At 35.4% G+C, this 14796-nt stretch overlaps 1 protein-coding gene across 4 annotated transcripts; it reads right to left on the bottom strand.

Annotated features, from left to right (window-relative positions):
• Positions 1–367: 367 nt before the first annotated feature.
• LOC132031100 (E3 ubiquitin-protein ligase COP1-like) lies at positions 368–14416 on the bottom strand. Of its 4 annotated transcripts, none has more exons than XM_059420963.1 (13): positions 13602–14416; positions 8335–8412; positions 6729–6884; positions 6052–6411; positions 5119–5276; positions 4945–5010; positions 4587–4665; positions 3438–3593; positions 3255–3353; positions 2310–2414; positions 1365–1544; positions 1140–1250; positions 368–1065 (listed from the first exon to the last, which is right to left on the bottom strand). In XM_059420963.1, exons 1-13 carry the CDS (start codon positions 13893–13895, stop codon positions 895–897), a joined length of 2013 nt encoding a protein of 670 aa, XP_059276946.1. In that variant the 5' UTR covers positions 13896–14416; the 3' UTR covers positions 368–894. The 4 variants fall into 4 exon arrangements, with proteins under 4 accessions (XP_059276946.1, XP_059276949.1, XP_059276947.1 ...); XM_059420966.1 differs by lacking the exon at positions 13602–14416 and adding an exon at positions 12957–13431; XM_059420964.1 differs by lacking the exon at positions 13602–14416 and adding an exon at positions 12295–12855.
• Between the last annotated feature and the right edge of the window lie 380 nt (positions 14417–14796).

Below are 14796 nucleotides of genomic sequence, written 5' to 3'. Positions count from 1 at the left end.
AAAGTATGGTATCCTTCACATCCATGGATGTACTAGACCAAGAAGAAATGGTGCTACAAGTCATGGTTCATTTATATGAAGGTGATGAACTAAGGCATCAAGAGTCATCGTCGTGACGCATGCAGTGACGTTATCCTTCCTGAGCTTGTTCTTTTTATATTATTTTCTTATCTTTTAGAATTTTTGAACGATAGTTCCAGTTTTCTTGACCTTGCAAGTCCGTAACGTTTTGCATAACCCTCGAGATTGCAAGGTTACTGAAAATTCTTGTATCTTTTCTATCCCTCCTGAGCTTCTTCTTCTAAAATATCAACCCTACTCAAATGTTGAGCTGTATCACACTTTTATGTTGGCGTGAAAAAACAACCTTTGTTTCTCTCTCTCGCCTTTGTACGTGCATGTGTGGACAACAAACATGAAAGATTGTATCCACTTAACGTTCACAGGAAATCAATGATAACATTGCATATACTTTCGACATACATTTTTTCACTCAACAATGGTTCATAATGTGTACATTCAGAGATTTATTACTTAATCATGACAAAGGATGCTGTTTGGTGTAAACACCGCATACAAGTAAGTTTATTCCACAAAACAGTGTAAAACCGATGTCCTCGATACACTGAACTAAAAAGCAAAACTTTGTCATTATAGTATTACTCTGCCTGTGTCATTAAAGAGCAGTACATCCTCCTAAATTAACCAAGCCCTACAACTTGTTACATGTTTTAATATGAATACATTTGACAAATATGGTGAACCATGCCATCTGATGGTTGAATAGATATCTACATAAAAAAATTGAATGTGAAATCCATTTCACTGTGTTTCCACTATAAAATTTCAAGTGCATCTCAATCAAGCATATTCTTAACTAGCAGCTTTATTAACTCAAGCTGCAAGGACTAGCACTTTTATAGTTCCCTGACTATTGGCAGCTAACATCGTAGGGCTATCGCTCTTCCAGCACGCTGCGCTGATGAAATAAGATCCGGCATCTTCATCGGCTTCGTCTACATCTGGGGAACCGAATCTATGCCAAGTCACAGGTTTGGAAATCGCCTATACCATCCCAAAGCATTAGTTAAAAATCAAAAAACTATCCGCACTTCAAAAAAGATTAAAAAGTTGCTGACCTTATGGTACACGAATACTTCATTTGTTTCACTGCCACATGAGAGGAATTCATTGTTCACTGAGAGACCAACGAAGTTTTTCTCATTCATATGTCCTCTAAGTGTGCGAACCTAGAGAAACACTCAAATAGTGTTAACCGAAGAAAAATCTCATCAATCACTACAACTGGTTGGCGGCAGAAAAAAATTCCTCAATGAAGTAGTAGACTTAAAAAGATGGCTTACAGGTAGATTTTCATTCACATCCCACAATCGCAGTGTACTGTCCGTTGATGCTGAAGCGAGCTCATTGTTGGACAAAAATTTTACATAAGAAACAGTTTTTCTATGGCCACTAAAAATGTGAACTGGCTGGCTGGTGTTCCTCAAGTCATAATAATGAATATGATGATCCGCAGAGCCAACCTACAGGATTACACGAGATGTACACCATGAGAATATATCCTTTTTTATACTTTTTTTGGGTTGAAATGAAAAAACAGAGATTTATGAGAAATTCATGGTCCAAATAGCATTCAAAAACTTTCAAGGAACACTTGATAGAGGGTCACAAATGGATTTATCTGTCATAAAGAAGCAGGGAGTCTGCATAGATAACCGAATAAAGGAAAGATAATCCATATGTAACTGCAAAAAAAGTTTGACCATGGCATGATTACAGCAAGAACCTATTCATGGACATCAACCTAATAGCACCAGGAGAGTAAAAAACATGCATGTATGAGCAATCAATCGAATATATGTTCAGTTATTGCATCTTAGTAGAGGATAGAATCCTATAATATCAGTCACGGTCTTTTCAGATTGCAAACGTACAGATTATCACCCATGTGCTTGAGGAGTACAAAGGTATTCACATATTTGATAAAGGTTCCATTATAGAAGACGGTACTAATCTGGTAACTATATGCTTCAAGGTGAAGGTAATTCAAGGGCTCGGCAGTGATTTTGTGAGTGAATTTGAACAGTGATTCACAGCTCTTTCACAAAGTCAAGCATATCGTCAGCAACAAAAACTTTTCAGGATACTTCTCTCGAAACATAACACACCTCCCCTCACAGTGGAAGTAGAGAAGAGAAGAGACCACCACATCTAAATAAGAATTCACCAGCAGTGCAGAACTGGAAATAAAGAATAAAAGAAATCTCTTCATAAAATAAGAAATTTACCGCTATATGAACGCTAGATCCAGGATTATATTTCACACAGCATATATTTGCCTTCATATCAATATTAAGGACACTTGCTTCCTGGTTAGTGCACCAAACTTTGACCTGCAGCAGCATAGAATGATGATGCAAACCTAAGTTAGGGAAAAGATAAGCACTCAAGTTATTGTCTCAGACAGTGGAAAACATGGTTGCATAACAAAAAAAACTACCCAGAAAGCAATAAAGATAAATTGTTCAAAACAACAGAAACTATATGGAGGAATAGTATGCCTAGAAATTTTCTTCTAGTATAAACTAATGGCCCAAAATGTAGAGACATGATGAGAAACCGAGATTTTGATTTTAAGTCCAAGGTATTTAGATAAGACAAATGTGCCACATTAAATAGGATATTTCCTGCTTTGAGGCCTCCAATTAGAAGACCTGCAGAAAGAACCCTAAGCACCTATAAAACACATCTCTTTCAATAAGTATAAATTTTATTTTGCTGTAGCAAAGGTTGAACATGATGAAGATCCTTTAGTTTCAGAGCTAGCAAGGAAAAGGTTTGCTGGTAAAGTTTAGTAAGATTTCACCTCTAAAAAGTTGTCTGAGATGCGGAAAAATATTTGCAATACCTGGTTTTATTACAAGGTTAGGGAGGAAGGGGAAAAAAAAAAAGAGAGAAAAGAAAGGATAAAACAAAGATCGGGGCTCAGGAAGCAGAATTCTGCTGTAACAAAGATTTCAGTAGCAGTGACTTAAGGAGAGAACCCATTGATATGACATAAGAATTTTTCTACGTTGTTTTAAGCCCTATGGGAACAGCATTAATCGAAAGAGGGAAACAATCACACAGAATTCCAAAAATTTATATTCGTCCACAATCCGGATAGGCCCGAGTATTACCAACATAAATAGATTAAGATTTGTTTGACAAGTGAGTAAGTGATCCTTTAATACCTTACAATCATCACTTCCAGACACAAGCATCGAGGGTTCTGTGCGTGAAAAATCAACACTCCATGCCCGTTTCTCATGCTCTTCATATTCCATCACACTCTGAACATCAGAAAGGATCAGTATCAGTCGTAGCAAGACGAATAAGTATACAGTGAATACTGATTAGCAGAAGTGCTGATTCACCTGTCTAGTGGTCACATCCCATACAGTTACTATTCCATCATAATCACTACTAGATATGTGGTTCTTGGTATACTTATTCCAGCTCAAGCAGCTCAGCTTAGATCGGGTAGACATTTCAACAACAGGGCAGTGTACATCGGCAGGTTCATTTACAACCTGAAATGCAGAAGCACAAGAATAACTAAGATAAATAGAAGATACCATCAGCTGATTTTCTCCTACATAAGTACCACTTCAATGTGTTGTAGGTAACATATAATTTTTTTTATAAAATACACTATGCACAAAACAGGCAATGTGCTATCTACGACCAGGAACTCCAAATTTGCAGCTACACTTATTATTCCAGAAAGAAGGTGACCTTCACGGAGAACCGCAATTTGTTCCCTGAGAAAGATTCCATTTTCACACATATCACATAATATCAAGCGTTATGTATGCCAACAAAGTCTTGATCGTACGAGTTGTAATTGAACCGTACCATGTGTGAGCTCAACTCTTAGTCTCTGAGCTTCTTTAAATTTTCAGCTAGTCAGTTAAAGGAGCTGAGTCTGTACAAACTCGAGCTCTGCTCTTTTGTATTTATGGACAATTTGTTTTTAACAATTATTCGTTTGAAAATATCTATTCTGTAACAATTTGCATATCATTTTATAACTACATTTTTCAAGTTATTAGTGCGACAAAAACTTATCACCCCATTTAATTCTAAAATTTGCTGTATTACTTTTATAAATTGCTATTAATATATACTCCACATACTTTAGCTTGAATTGAGGTTCGAGCACAAACTTGATTTATCAGCTTGTTAGTTTGTTGCACAAGCTGAGCCAAGTTCAACTTTCACTAAAATTATGTGAGTCTTGCTTTCCCCAACTTGTTTGGGATTGAGGTGTAGTTGTGATCAAGCTTGATTTCAAGCTTGTTTGGAATTTGAGCCGAATAACTCATTAATACTGAAGTTGAGTTTGCACACTTGGATCAGCCTCGGGCTTGTTTTTATGAATAATCAAAAGGTGAAAATAATTTCAGAATAAAATAGCTTTTGAACTTTCTCATTTACAAAATCAACCATAGACATTGACCTATGATACGTCATTGCACCTAATGGTATCAAGAGACCAAACCAGCTATAAGTTAAAAACTCACCGAAGAGAAGTCAAAAACTTTTATACGTCGTGAAACTCCAGCAGTAGCAAACAACTCATCATCACGATCAAATTCAATGCTGCAATAAAAACATATTTAAAGTTTAGTTCTTGGAATAAGATTCGCCTACCAGAGGTAAGTAAGAGAACCAAATGAATGGTATGGCTAATAAGACAATTTCCTGAATTTCTTTTTTCTTTTATTGTGTCTGTGATTGCAATTTCAGGTCTGAGGGTTTACTAAAAACACAAACATTTACGAGACACAGCAAAATCAGCCCTCCAGCGAAGCCCTTTTTTTTAGGGGAAAAAAAAGGGATAACTTTAAGCCTTCAATTATACACGAAGACCAAACTTGCCTTGACACGATATTGGCAGAGTGAAAAAGATCCCCATGCCGAAGCTCAGCAATGACTCTTAACCGACTGTTAAAGAATAAAACTAAAATTAGCAAAAAAAAAAAAAAAATTAAAAAAAAAGTGCAAGAATTTAAAAGCAAGCATGTTGAGCAAATAACAGACTAAAAATTATACCTATAACGAGTGAAAGTGCTAAGTACAGACTGAAAATCTGCTAGTCCTGCACTGTAACCTTCTCTTTGTACAACATCTGCGTCCTTTTCCTCCTTAACACGCGATTTGTTTGCCAATTGACGTCTCTTTTGCAAGTAACATTCTTGGAGATCATTGAACTGTAGTCAAATATAAAAACCATTCACCAATAGATATCGAAGAGTAGAAAGGCAGGCTAGAAAGATACCAATAACCAACACAGGCAAAAGCCAGTTCATATATCTAATTACTTGATGGAGGTATATGTACTGCTTACATCTCTCAACGAGAAAGCTTGAAAGCTGATGGAAAATCGCTTATCAAGAAGGATTGTGCACGATAGATCTCTTTAAAATCAGCATATGTGAGATCACCATTATAACGGGAATAAGTTGGGTAGCTGAAAAATAGAAATTTAAACCTAGAATGTAATGTGACCATGTGATCATCTTAGTTTGATCACCACAAGCTTTCATACAAGATACGTGTGATCAAAGAATAGTCTGTTTTCTTATCAAATTTCCCCGTAAGTCATGAATCCAGTAGTGAAGCCCAGTACTGATCAATTACAGAGATCATTTTATTTCATAACCAAAGAAATTACAGCAAAAAAGTACTTCCTCTTTTTCAATTTGTTTGTCCTACTCTCCTTTTTAGTCTGTTTTGAAAAAGAATGCCACTTTCTATATTTAGTAACTCTTTACATCCAACATCTTACATGGCTTATTTAAGATCACAAGATTCAAAGGCATTTTGGTACATTACACACATCTTTAGTTTAAAACCGCAAGATTCAAAAGTCTTCTTTATTTTCGTAAACTCCTTACGAGTCAAACTGAGACAAACAAATTGAAACAGAGGGAGTAAATTAATAGTTAAGAAACCTGTATGTGACATAATGTCACAACCACGAACCTGTGCATTGACGCGCTTCTTCCTAACCACAGCCAGACCTGATTGACTCATATGTTGTGAATTCATTTCACTGATTGAAGTATCTTTTCTCGGTGGTCCAGGAGAGCTTATTTGAGCTCTGCCGTCCAACTTTTTGTATGTCAAGTTTCCAGTCGGTAATCCTCCAGGTGCATTTCGTGAAGCGGAGAAAAGACCACCGAAGTTCCTATCAGTGGATGAAGACCAAGGTTTTTTCCCAATAGGATCATCTGCTAGCATTCGAAGCTTCATTGAGTACCGATCCCTAGCCCGGTATAGGTCTATTCTATGTCTCTCCACTGAATTTAAGTCCTCTTTGATGTATTGCAGATCATTTTGCACCTAATGAAATGCACAAATCAACAAACTGGTTATCAGGTTGTTATTTGGAGAAAGCAACTGTAGCTGTCCAAGACTTTAAAGAAGACACAATGACCCAAGTGAAGAACCACTTGTATATAATATATCTTGAAGTTATTTAGAGAGAAGAAACAACAGTAATAGGGATAACCAAACAGAAAGTCAGTAAAAGGCGCCCAAAATCTAGCATATGGTCATACGCTTTTCTACCATGATACATTTTTTCTTCTTTAAAATAAATATCTACTCTTCCTTTCTTGACTTTTTTTTTTCTCTAGGTGGTATTAAAGCACACAAACCTCATTGAGTTCATCAACTTTTTGCTTCCTTAGCATCTGTAAGAAGTCTAGCAGAATTTGCATATTTCGCTCTGCTTCTTCCTGCTCCAATTTCCTCTTTTTCTCTGATAACAACGACAATAGAGTGTCCAGCTCCTTAACTGATACTTCACAACCCTGTCTAAGCATAACAAGTGTCACATCTCAAGCTTCTACACAAACTGATACTGACAGTTAAATCTTTATAGGTGTGCGATTTATTCCATACAGACCAATAAAAAGAACATAAAAAATAGCAGAAATCTTATGTCTGGTTCCTAATGCGGAGCTCCATAATCTGTGATCTTTCAAGCAGTTCTACCAATCACTTTTATAGTTAAATTGAGGGCAAAAGAATAAAATGAAAAGAACAGAGACACTTAGTTATTTGGTTAGGAAGTAAAACTGGAGGACTAACGAATGCTTCTATATTAGGTTTTTTAACTCCTTTGGCATTGAATATGAAGCATCTCTCAAACTACCCATGTTCAACACATGGAGAAGAATCTCAGAACCACAAATGTAACTATATCACAAGAAACCATTTTTATATGTCTAGATTACCATATGAAATTTCGATTCACAACTTCAAAACCACAATAGACATGGTTTACCTTTTTTTTGCTTTTTTTCAATTGTAGATAGTTTAACCCATTTTTTTACCAATTACTTTTTAACCCTTCTTGTCACAGAAACCTATTAGCCTTTTGCCATTCCCATAGCCTATGAACACTACAAATCAGATCATCACCATTTCAATTTCTCTTTAGCTCCATTGTAGTTTCACCTCGACAACTGTGTCCATTCATGTATCACCATACTCGCTACACCCTAGACACTTTTTTTTTTCTTTTTCTTTTTTTAAATCAAGAAAAAAAGCCTATTGATTCCAATCTGTTACATTAACTATAATAGAGCATATTCCACTTTCCTGCTCCAACTGCTTCTAACCCAAGAAATTATATTTCTCGACATTCATAAAAAGAGACACAGGTCAATCTAACTAGTAGTTATACTCATACCTCTATGTAGACTGACATTAACACCCAACTACAATTCAAGGATAAAAAACATCTCTGTTTCCACAAAAGAATGGCATCTAACTGAAGATTAGTCTGCCAATTGAATAAATACTAAAATAACAACCATCAAGCACTAATAAGAAGTGAGAACTACTAAATACTATCACAAACCAGCACATTACCAGGATGGCCTTACAAGAATTTAGAAATCCGAGATTTTGAACAATTTAGTCAACTTAGACAAGCCTAACTATAAAAACAAATAATTACACTAAAAATCTCTGGATAGCCAACTTTATTATGCTCCTTAAAACATAGAGCCAAAGTAAGATACCAAAACTAAAATAAGAATTCAGGCACAGCTAAAATTTAGGTCAAAGTACAATAACTCAAAAAACATATAAATCAGATCACCCAATTTTAGATTAGTAGTTAAAGAGCAAACTTGAACAGGGAGGTTCTTCATCAAACAATCTTAAATTAGTCGTGTCAAAAAAAAAAAAAAAAAAAAAAAATCGAACACCAACTTAATTGTGACTTCACCTAGAGATTGAGAAAAAGCTCACCTGTTCCAATGAATGACGAAATTGTTCAACAGGAGATGCAGTTTTTGAAATCTGACGAGCAGATGTCTTCTTCAATAGCTACAAAGGTGGTACAGAGAAACCTTTAACAATAAGCTGCATTATGAAGTAAATCATTTCAAGATGCAACCATCTGATATATATGCTACATTAATATCTCTTAGCAAAAGTTTATTCGATTGTAAAGACAAACTGGTACTTGAGAGCAAATGAAACTTAAATCTTACCAGTCAATATGGAAAAGAAGCTCGATACATCAATTTTCAGAGAGATTAAAGGCAGAAAAAATCAACAAATCCTACTAATATGTTCAAAGACGATTAAGAAGGAACGACCAATTTGGAATCTAATATGAGTCCAACATCCTGATCTGATGGAAGCATATCATCCTAATCATATTTTTTAGCATTGTGCAAACCATCTCTGAAGGCCCACTTCTGTTGAGTCAGTTCAAGGGAGCTAATAACACATTTAACTGCTTAATTGCTTGCCATATTTTTTCCATTCTTTCGGCTTTCTTGAAAGGGACCTTTCTTTCTTCCTACACAAAGAAAATGTTTCTTTACTAAATTAAAGTGATGATAGAAAAGCGGAAGAAGCCCTTGCTAAATATATGTATGTTAAGTTAATGTACTAGTTATAAATGGCAAAGAGACTGCCCCAGATAAGCGTAAGTTTGCGAGATGGGTGAAACCTCCTTCTCAAAAGTTCAAGGTATTTATGCATTCGTACTTTAAAAGAAATCCTAGCCGCTCAAATCCATTTCCAAAAGGATAGTGTGAATGAGAAATATAAGGAATTTGGAACCTCCAATTGATGATTACACAATTAGATCAATTTTGAATTTACCTCACATAAAAAAAATCTTAATTCGAAAAAAATCCAAATTGTATTTGCACTGAAGTGGAGATTTGTCCTCTCGTAAAAAGAAATCAATAAAACACCTCGTCTACCTATTAGAGAAAGCGTGTTGTCTGATTAGAAGACAAGACATCATTCACATATAACATAAAAGGAGAGCTACTAAAATGTTGTTACGTTCCTGTTGAAAACTTGGAGATCTTTCACCCCAAGATCCTCTCATTTCTTTAGAGACATAACATCCTCTCAGCTGACTAAGTGAAACTTCCTATCTCCACCATAGAAATTCTCTTTTGGAACATTATAGATTATACCCTTCTGATGTTACAGTCATCAGATGCTCAAGTGTACATGACCAACACATCACTGAGAGCCTTCAATTTCTTTTCAATGTCTGATCAGATCAGACTATCCTTCATGTCATCAATTTATCTCAAAACACGTCCACTTTCTGAACATCTTTCAGATAGATCTTCTTCTCTCAAACACGCCAATTTCCCGACATCTCCCAGATAAGTGGCTAAGGATGTGATTGGATTCATATTTAATGTCAGTAGAACATTTGTGTCTAGTGCTATCAAAGGCGAAAAGCGTAGAAAAGCGCCAAGATATGTTTCTTTTAATGCAAAGCATAGTTAAGGTGCCTTAAAGCCCATGCTTCAGTGAAGAAAGGCACAAATACAGAGAAATATGCTTACAAAATATCAGTGCATGCCCAGATTATTTGTGCAGAGATATCAGTGGGTTTTGCGGTCTAGAGCACACTAAATGCATTTAGTCAGTTTTTTTCTCCCTTTTAACAATTCTTGACCTGCACGAAATACAGCTTAAAACCACAAATGACTCCATTTCCCCGCCAAAATTCAACATTTAACACTGCAGCACAGATACCAAACAACTGAAACTTGCAGGTGCGCATGTACTTAATCATTTCTTCGTGCTTCCGTCACATGGTCGAGATAACGATTCCGGAATAACCAAAAAAAGGCAACACGCCAAAGCAGTTTATATCCTGTACTACGCCCTTCAACACCATTTACTTTGTCAGCTCAGCTATTTAGATTTCGGTGCCCAACAACCAATAGTTCAATACCAACACTATACTAAACAACTACTACTACTACTATGTTGGCTTTAAGAATAATCAACCTCTGTTCCGTTAACGGGCATATTTTCAACCAATACTACATAATTGTGATTGTACTATGCCCTTCAACACCATTTACCACGCCAGCTCAGCTATTCAGATTTCAGTCCCCAACAATCAATACCAACAATAAGACTAAACAACAACTACTATTAGTCTATTACTACTATATTGGCTATATGGATATAATTAATATCCATTCCGCTTTACTGGGCACATTTTCAACCAATAGTACAAAATTGTGATTGTACTATGCCCTTCAACACTATTTACTATGCCAGCTCAGCTATTTAGATTTTACTATGCCAGCTCAGCTATTTAGATTTTAGTCCCCAACAATCAATACCAACACTATAGTCTATACTAAACAACAACTACTATTACTACTATGTTGGCTATATGAATCCATTATTTTCTTTTGGTGCACCCATAGAGCCCTCAATTGTATAGAAGATTGGGTGGAGTTTGTAGAGAATTACTTCTTTTTGTAGATTTCTTTACTTTTTAGTATATCCCTTGTATACGGCCAGTTTTTTGGCCATGTTTATGAATGAAAATATGTTTACCTGATCCAAAAGAAAAAAATGAATCCAATTAATATCCGTTCGGCTTTACTGGGCACATTTTCAACCAATACTGAAAAAATTGTGATTGTATTACTCCCTTCAACATCATATACTTTGTCAGCTCAGGTATTTAGATGTTTAGTACTATGTTAGTAGCTACTACGGTTAAGAAAAATAAGGGCGCAAATTAAATATGGTTATAACTGAAAAATGGATCAAATAAGTAATATCCACTAAAATATGGATATCCATATTATCAATACCTATTTGTCTGCTTGTTAGTTTTCATGTTCTTGTTTTCTAGGAGTCCGCTTATTTGGCTTTTCGCTTGTGTTCTTTCCTGACTATTCTTGAAACCAAGGGAATCCATATTATTTGTTGGTTAACCCATTTTCATCCGTGTTAGATATGGGTGGGTCGGATATTTTATCCATTTTTATTTTAACACGTTTTCGACCTGCCCGTTTGCCACTTCTAGATTGTACTATGCCCTTCAACACCATGTACTTTGTCAGCTCTATTTAGATTTCAGTGCCTAACAATCAATACCAACACTACACTAAACAACAACTACTACTACCATGTTAGCTATGAATTCAGCTTTACTATGCAATTTTCAATCAATACTACACAAAAATTCCATAAATAACTGCTATTAAGAAACAACATTAAATTAAATAAACCTTGTCAAGGAGGAAATTCGGATAGAGTTGGCTGGTAGTGAGATAATGAGAACAACAGGGACAATCACTCTTGATATGAAGATGAGTAACTATACACATATAGCAAAAACTATGTCCACAAGCTGTTAAAAAAGCATCCCTTATGATCTGCATACATATAGGGCACAATTATCCCTGTCTAATAGCCATATGAATAATTAATGTCCGTTCCGCTTTACTGGGCACATTTTCAACCAATACTACAAAATTGTGATTGTACTATGCCCTTTAACACCATGTATTTTGTCAGCTCTGTTATTTAGATATCGGTGCCCAACAACCAATTCCAACACTGGGGGTGTTCATGGTTCGGTTTGGATTGGTTTGCCTTTAACAAGAAACCAAACCAATTAAATCGGTTTTTCAAATGTTGGAATTAAACCAAACCAATTAAATCGGTTACTCATCCCTTCGGTAATTGTCGGTTTTTCAGTTGTTTTGGTTTTTTGTCGGCTTTTTCTAAATATATGACAATATACTTCCAAGCGCATATTAGATTGACTATATTTCAGCACAACTACTACTACTATGTTAGCTATATGATGAATCATTAATATCCATTCAGCTTTGCTGGGCACAATCGCAATATAATACTACAAAAAGTTCCATAAATAAGTGTAAGAAACAACACTAAATTAAAACAAACCTTATCAAGGAGGAAATTGGGATAGAGTTGGCTAGTAGTGAGATAATGAGAACAACAGGGACAATCACTCTTGTTATGAAGATGAGTAACAATACACATATAGCAAAAACTATGCCCACAAGCTGTTAAAGTGCATCCTTTATAATCTGCATACATATAGGACACAATAACTCCCCATCCAATTCCCATTCTATCCTTGTCCCAACAGCCTCTTCTTCATCCTTTACTACACTACTCATCACTTCACCCTCACTAAGGGCATTACCCCTCCTATCAAATTTTCCACATAGCAAATTGGATATTTTGTGGAATCAACTACGCGTCCATTCCATTGTGTGTAACGACTGATTTGGTGTGATCGCGTCGTTACCTTTTCTTTTTCCTTCTTATTTTGTCTTTACTTATTATCTAATAATCCTATTTTATCCTCTATCCTATCTTTTTATAGTAGTTCTACTCCGTACCTTACTTTTCTTGTAAATTTATCCTTCAAATTGTTGATGTGTGACAGTATGTAACAACGAGAAACTGTACAATTTATACAAAGTAGTATTCATCAAAACAATACAGTACGATACAACACAACACAATACAATATAAATACGATACATTATGAAACAATATGTAACAACCATCCAAACAGAGTATAAATTAAAACAAACCTTGTCAAGGAGGAAATTGGGGTACAGTTGGCTGGTAGTGAGATAATGAGAACAACATGGGCAATCACTCTTGTTATGAATATGAGTAACTATACAGCAAAAACTATGCCCACAAGCTGTGCATCCTTTATAATCTGCATCCATATAGGACACAATAATTCCCTATCCAATTCCCATTCTATCCTTGTCCCAACAGCTTCTTCATCATCCCTTACACTACTCATCACTTCACCCTTCACTAAGGGCACTACCCCACCAATTGAACTTTCCACCATAGCAAATTGGGTATTTTGCGGAATCAACTACGCCTCCATCCCATTGTGTGCAATGACCGATTTGGTGTGATCGCGTCGTTACCTTTTCTTTTCCTTCTCGATTTGTCTTTACTTATTATCTAATAATCCTATTTATCCTTTATCCGATCTTTTTATAGTAATTCTACTCCTTACCCTACTTTTCTTGTAAATTTCTCCCCTGCTGATGTTTGACATTATATAACAACAGGAAACAATAAAATCTATCCAAACATTGTATTAATCAAAACAATACAGTATGATACAATACAATATAATACGATACATTATGAAACAATATGTAACAACCATCCAAACAAAGTGCAAGAAACAACATTAAATGAAAACAAACCTTGTCAAGGAGGAAATTGGGATAGAGCTGACTAGTAGTGAGATAATGAGAACAACAGGGACAATCACTCTTGTTATGAAGATGAGTAACAATACACATATAGCAAAAACTATGTCCACAAGCTGTTAAAAATGCATCCTTTATAATCTGCATACATATAGGACACAATAATTCCCTGTCTAATTCCCATTCTATCCTTGTCCCAACACCTTCTTCTTCATCCCTTACTACACCACTACTCATCCCTTCACCCTTCACCAAAGGCACCACCCCTCCAATTGAACTTTCCACCATAGCAAATTCAGTGGAAAATTCAAGAACTGAAATGGGGTTTTGTTCTTTTTTTAAAAAAAAAAAAAAAAAAATTGGGATTTGTAGTAGAGGAAGAGCAAATTGGGTATTGTTCAGAATCAACTATGCCTCGATTCCAAACAAGTTTTTGTTATTTTGTTGCTAGTCAGTGAAGTATGACTAGGATCTTGAACTAGTAGTGGAAATGTAAGTTTAAATCAGTGAATTGAATAGAAAATTCCAGAACTGAAATGGGGTTTTGTTCTTTTCTTGATTTTGGGATTTGTGGTGTAAGAGTAGCAAATTGGATATTTTAGCAAATTTGGTATTTTGCAAAATCAACTATGACTCGAAGTCCAAAGAGATCTCCAAATGAACTAGTGAAGCAGTCACAACACAAAATGAACTGCCAAGTTTTTTGTTGATAAATTTTCTTTCTAGTTAATGAATTATGACTTCGATGTTGAACTAGTAGTGGAAGTGGAACTTTTAATTCAAGAACTGAAATGGGGTTTTGTTATTTTTTTTAATTTTTACTTTTTATTTTTTTTAAATAATTTTTGGGATTTTTGTGGTGGAGGAAGAGCAAAAGGGAAAAGGGGTTAAGGTCCCCCACAAAAGGAAAGATTTTGTTTTGGAGAAGATAAGGTAACCACGTTTTCTGCTCTCTTTATTAATTTGTTGTTGTTGTGTTTCATAAACAGTTTTGAGGAAATTTAGATTGTGTACTTTGTTGACTGCTAGGGGTGTTCCTAACTGCCAGTGAGCAATACTTTGTTTGATGATGCAGAGATTTAAATATAGAACATTCAAATTGTTATGAATATGAATTGTGGATATGATCTATTTTGTATTGTTTTCAGGGTCGTTTGGTAGAAGGGATAGGATGGGATTAGATTATTAG

Source organism: Lycium ferocissimum, chromosome 9, assembly GCF_029784015.1.
Source record: "Lycium ferocissimum isolate CSIRO_LF1 chromosome 9, AGI_CSIRO_Lferr_CH_V1, whole genome shotgun sequence".
In the NCBI taxonomy this organism is placed as follows: domain Eukaryota; kingdom Viridiplantae; phylum Streptophyta; class Magnoliopsida; order Solanales; family Solanaceae; genus Lycium; species Lycium ferocissimum.
This window is presented reverse-complemented; position numbering and strand designations above follow the sequence as displayed.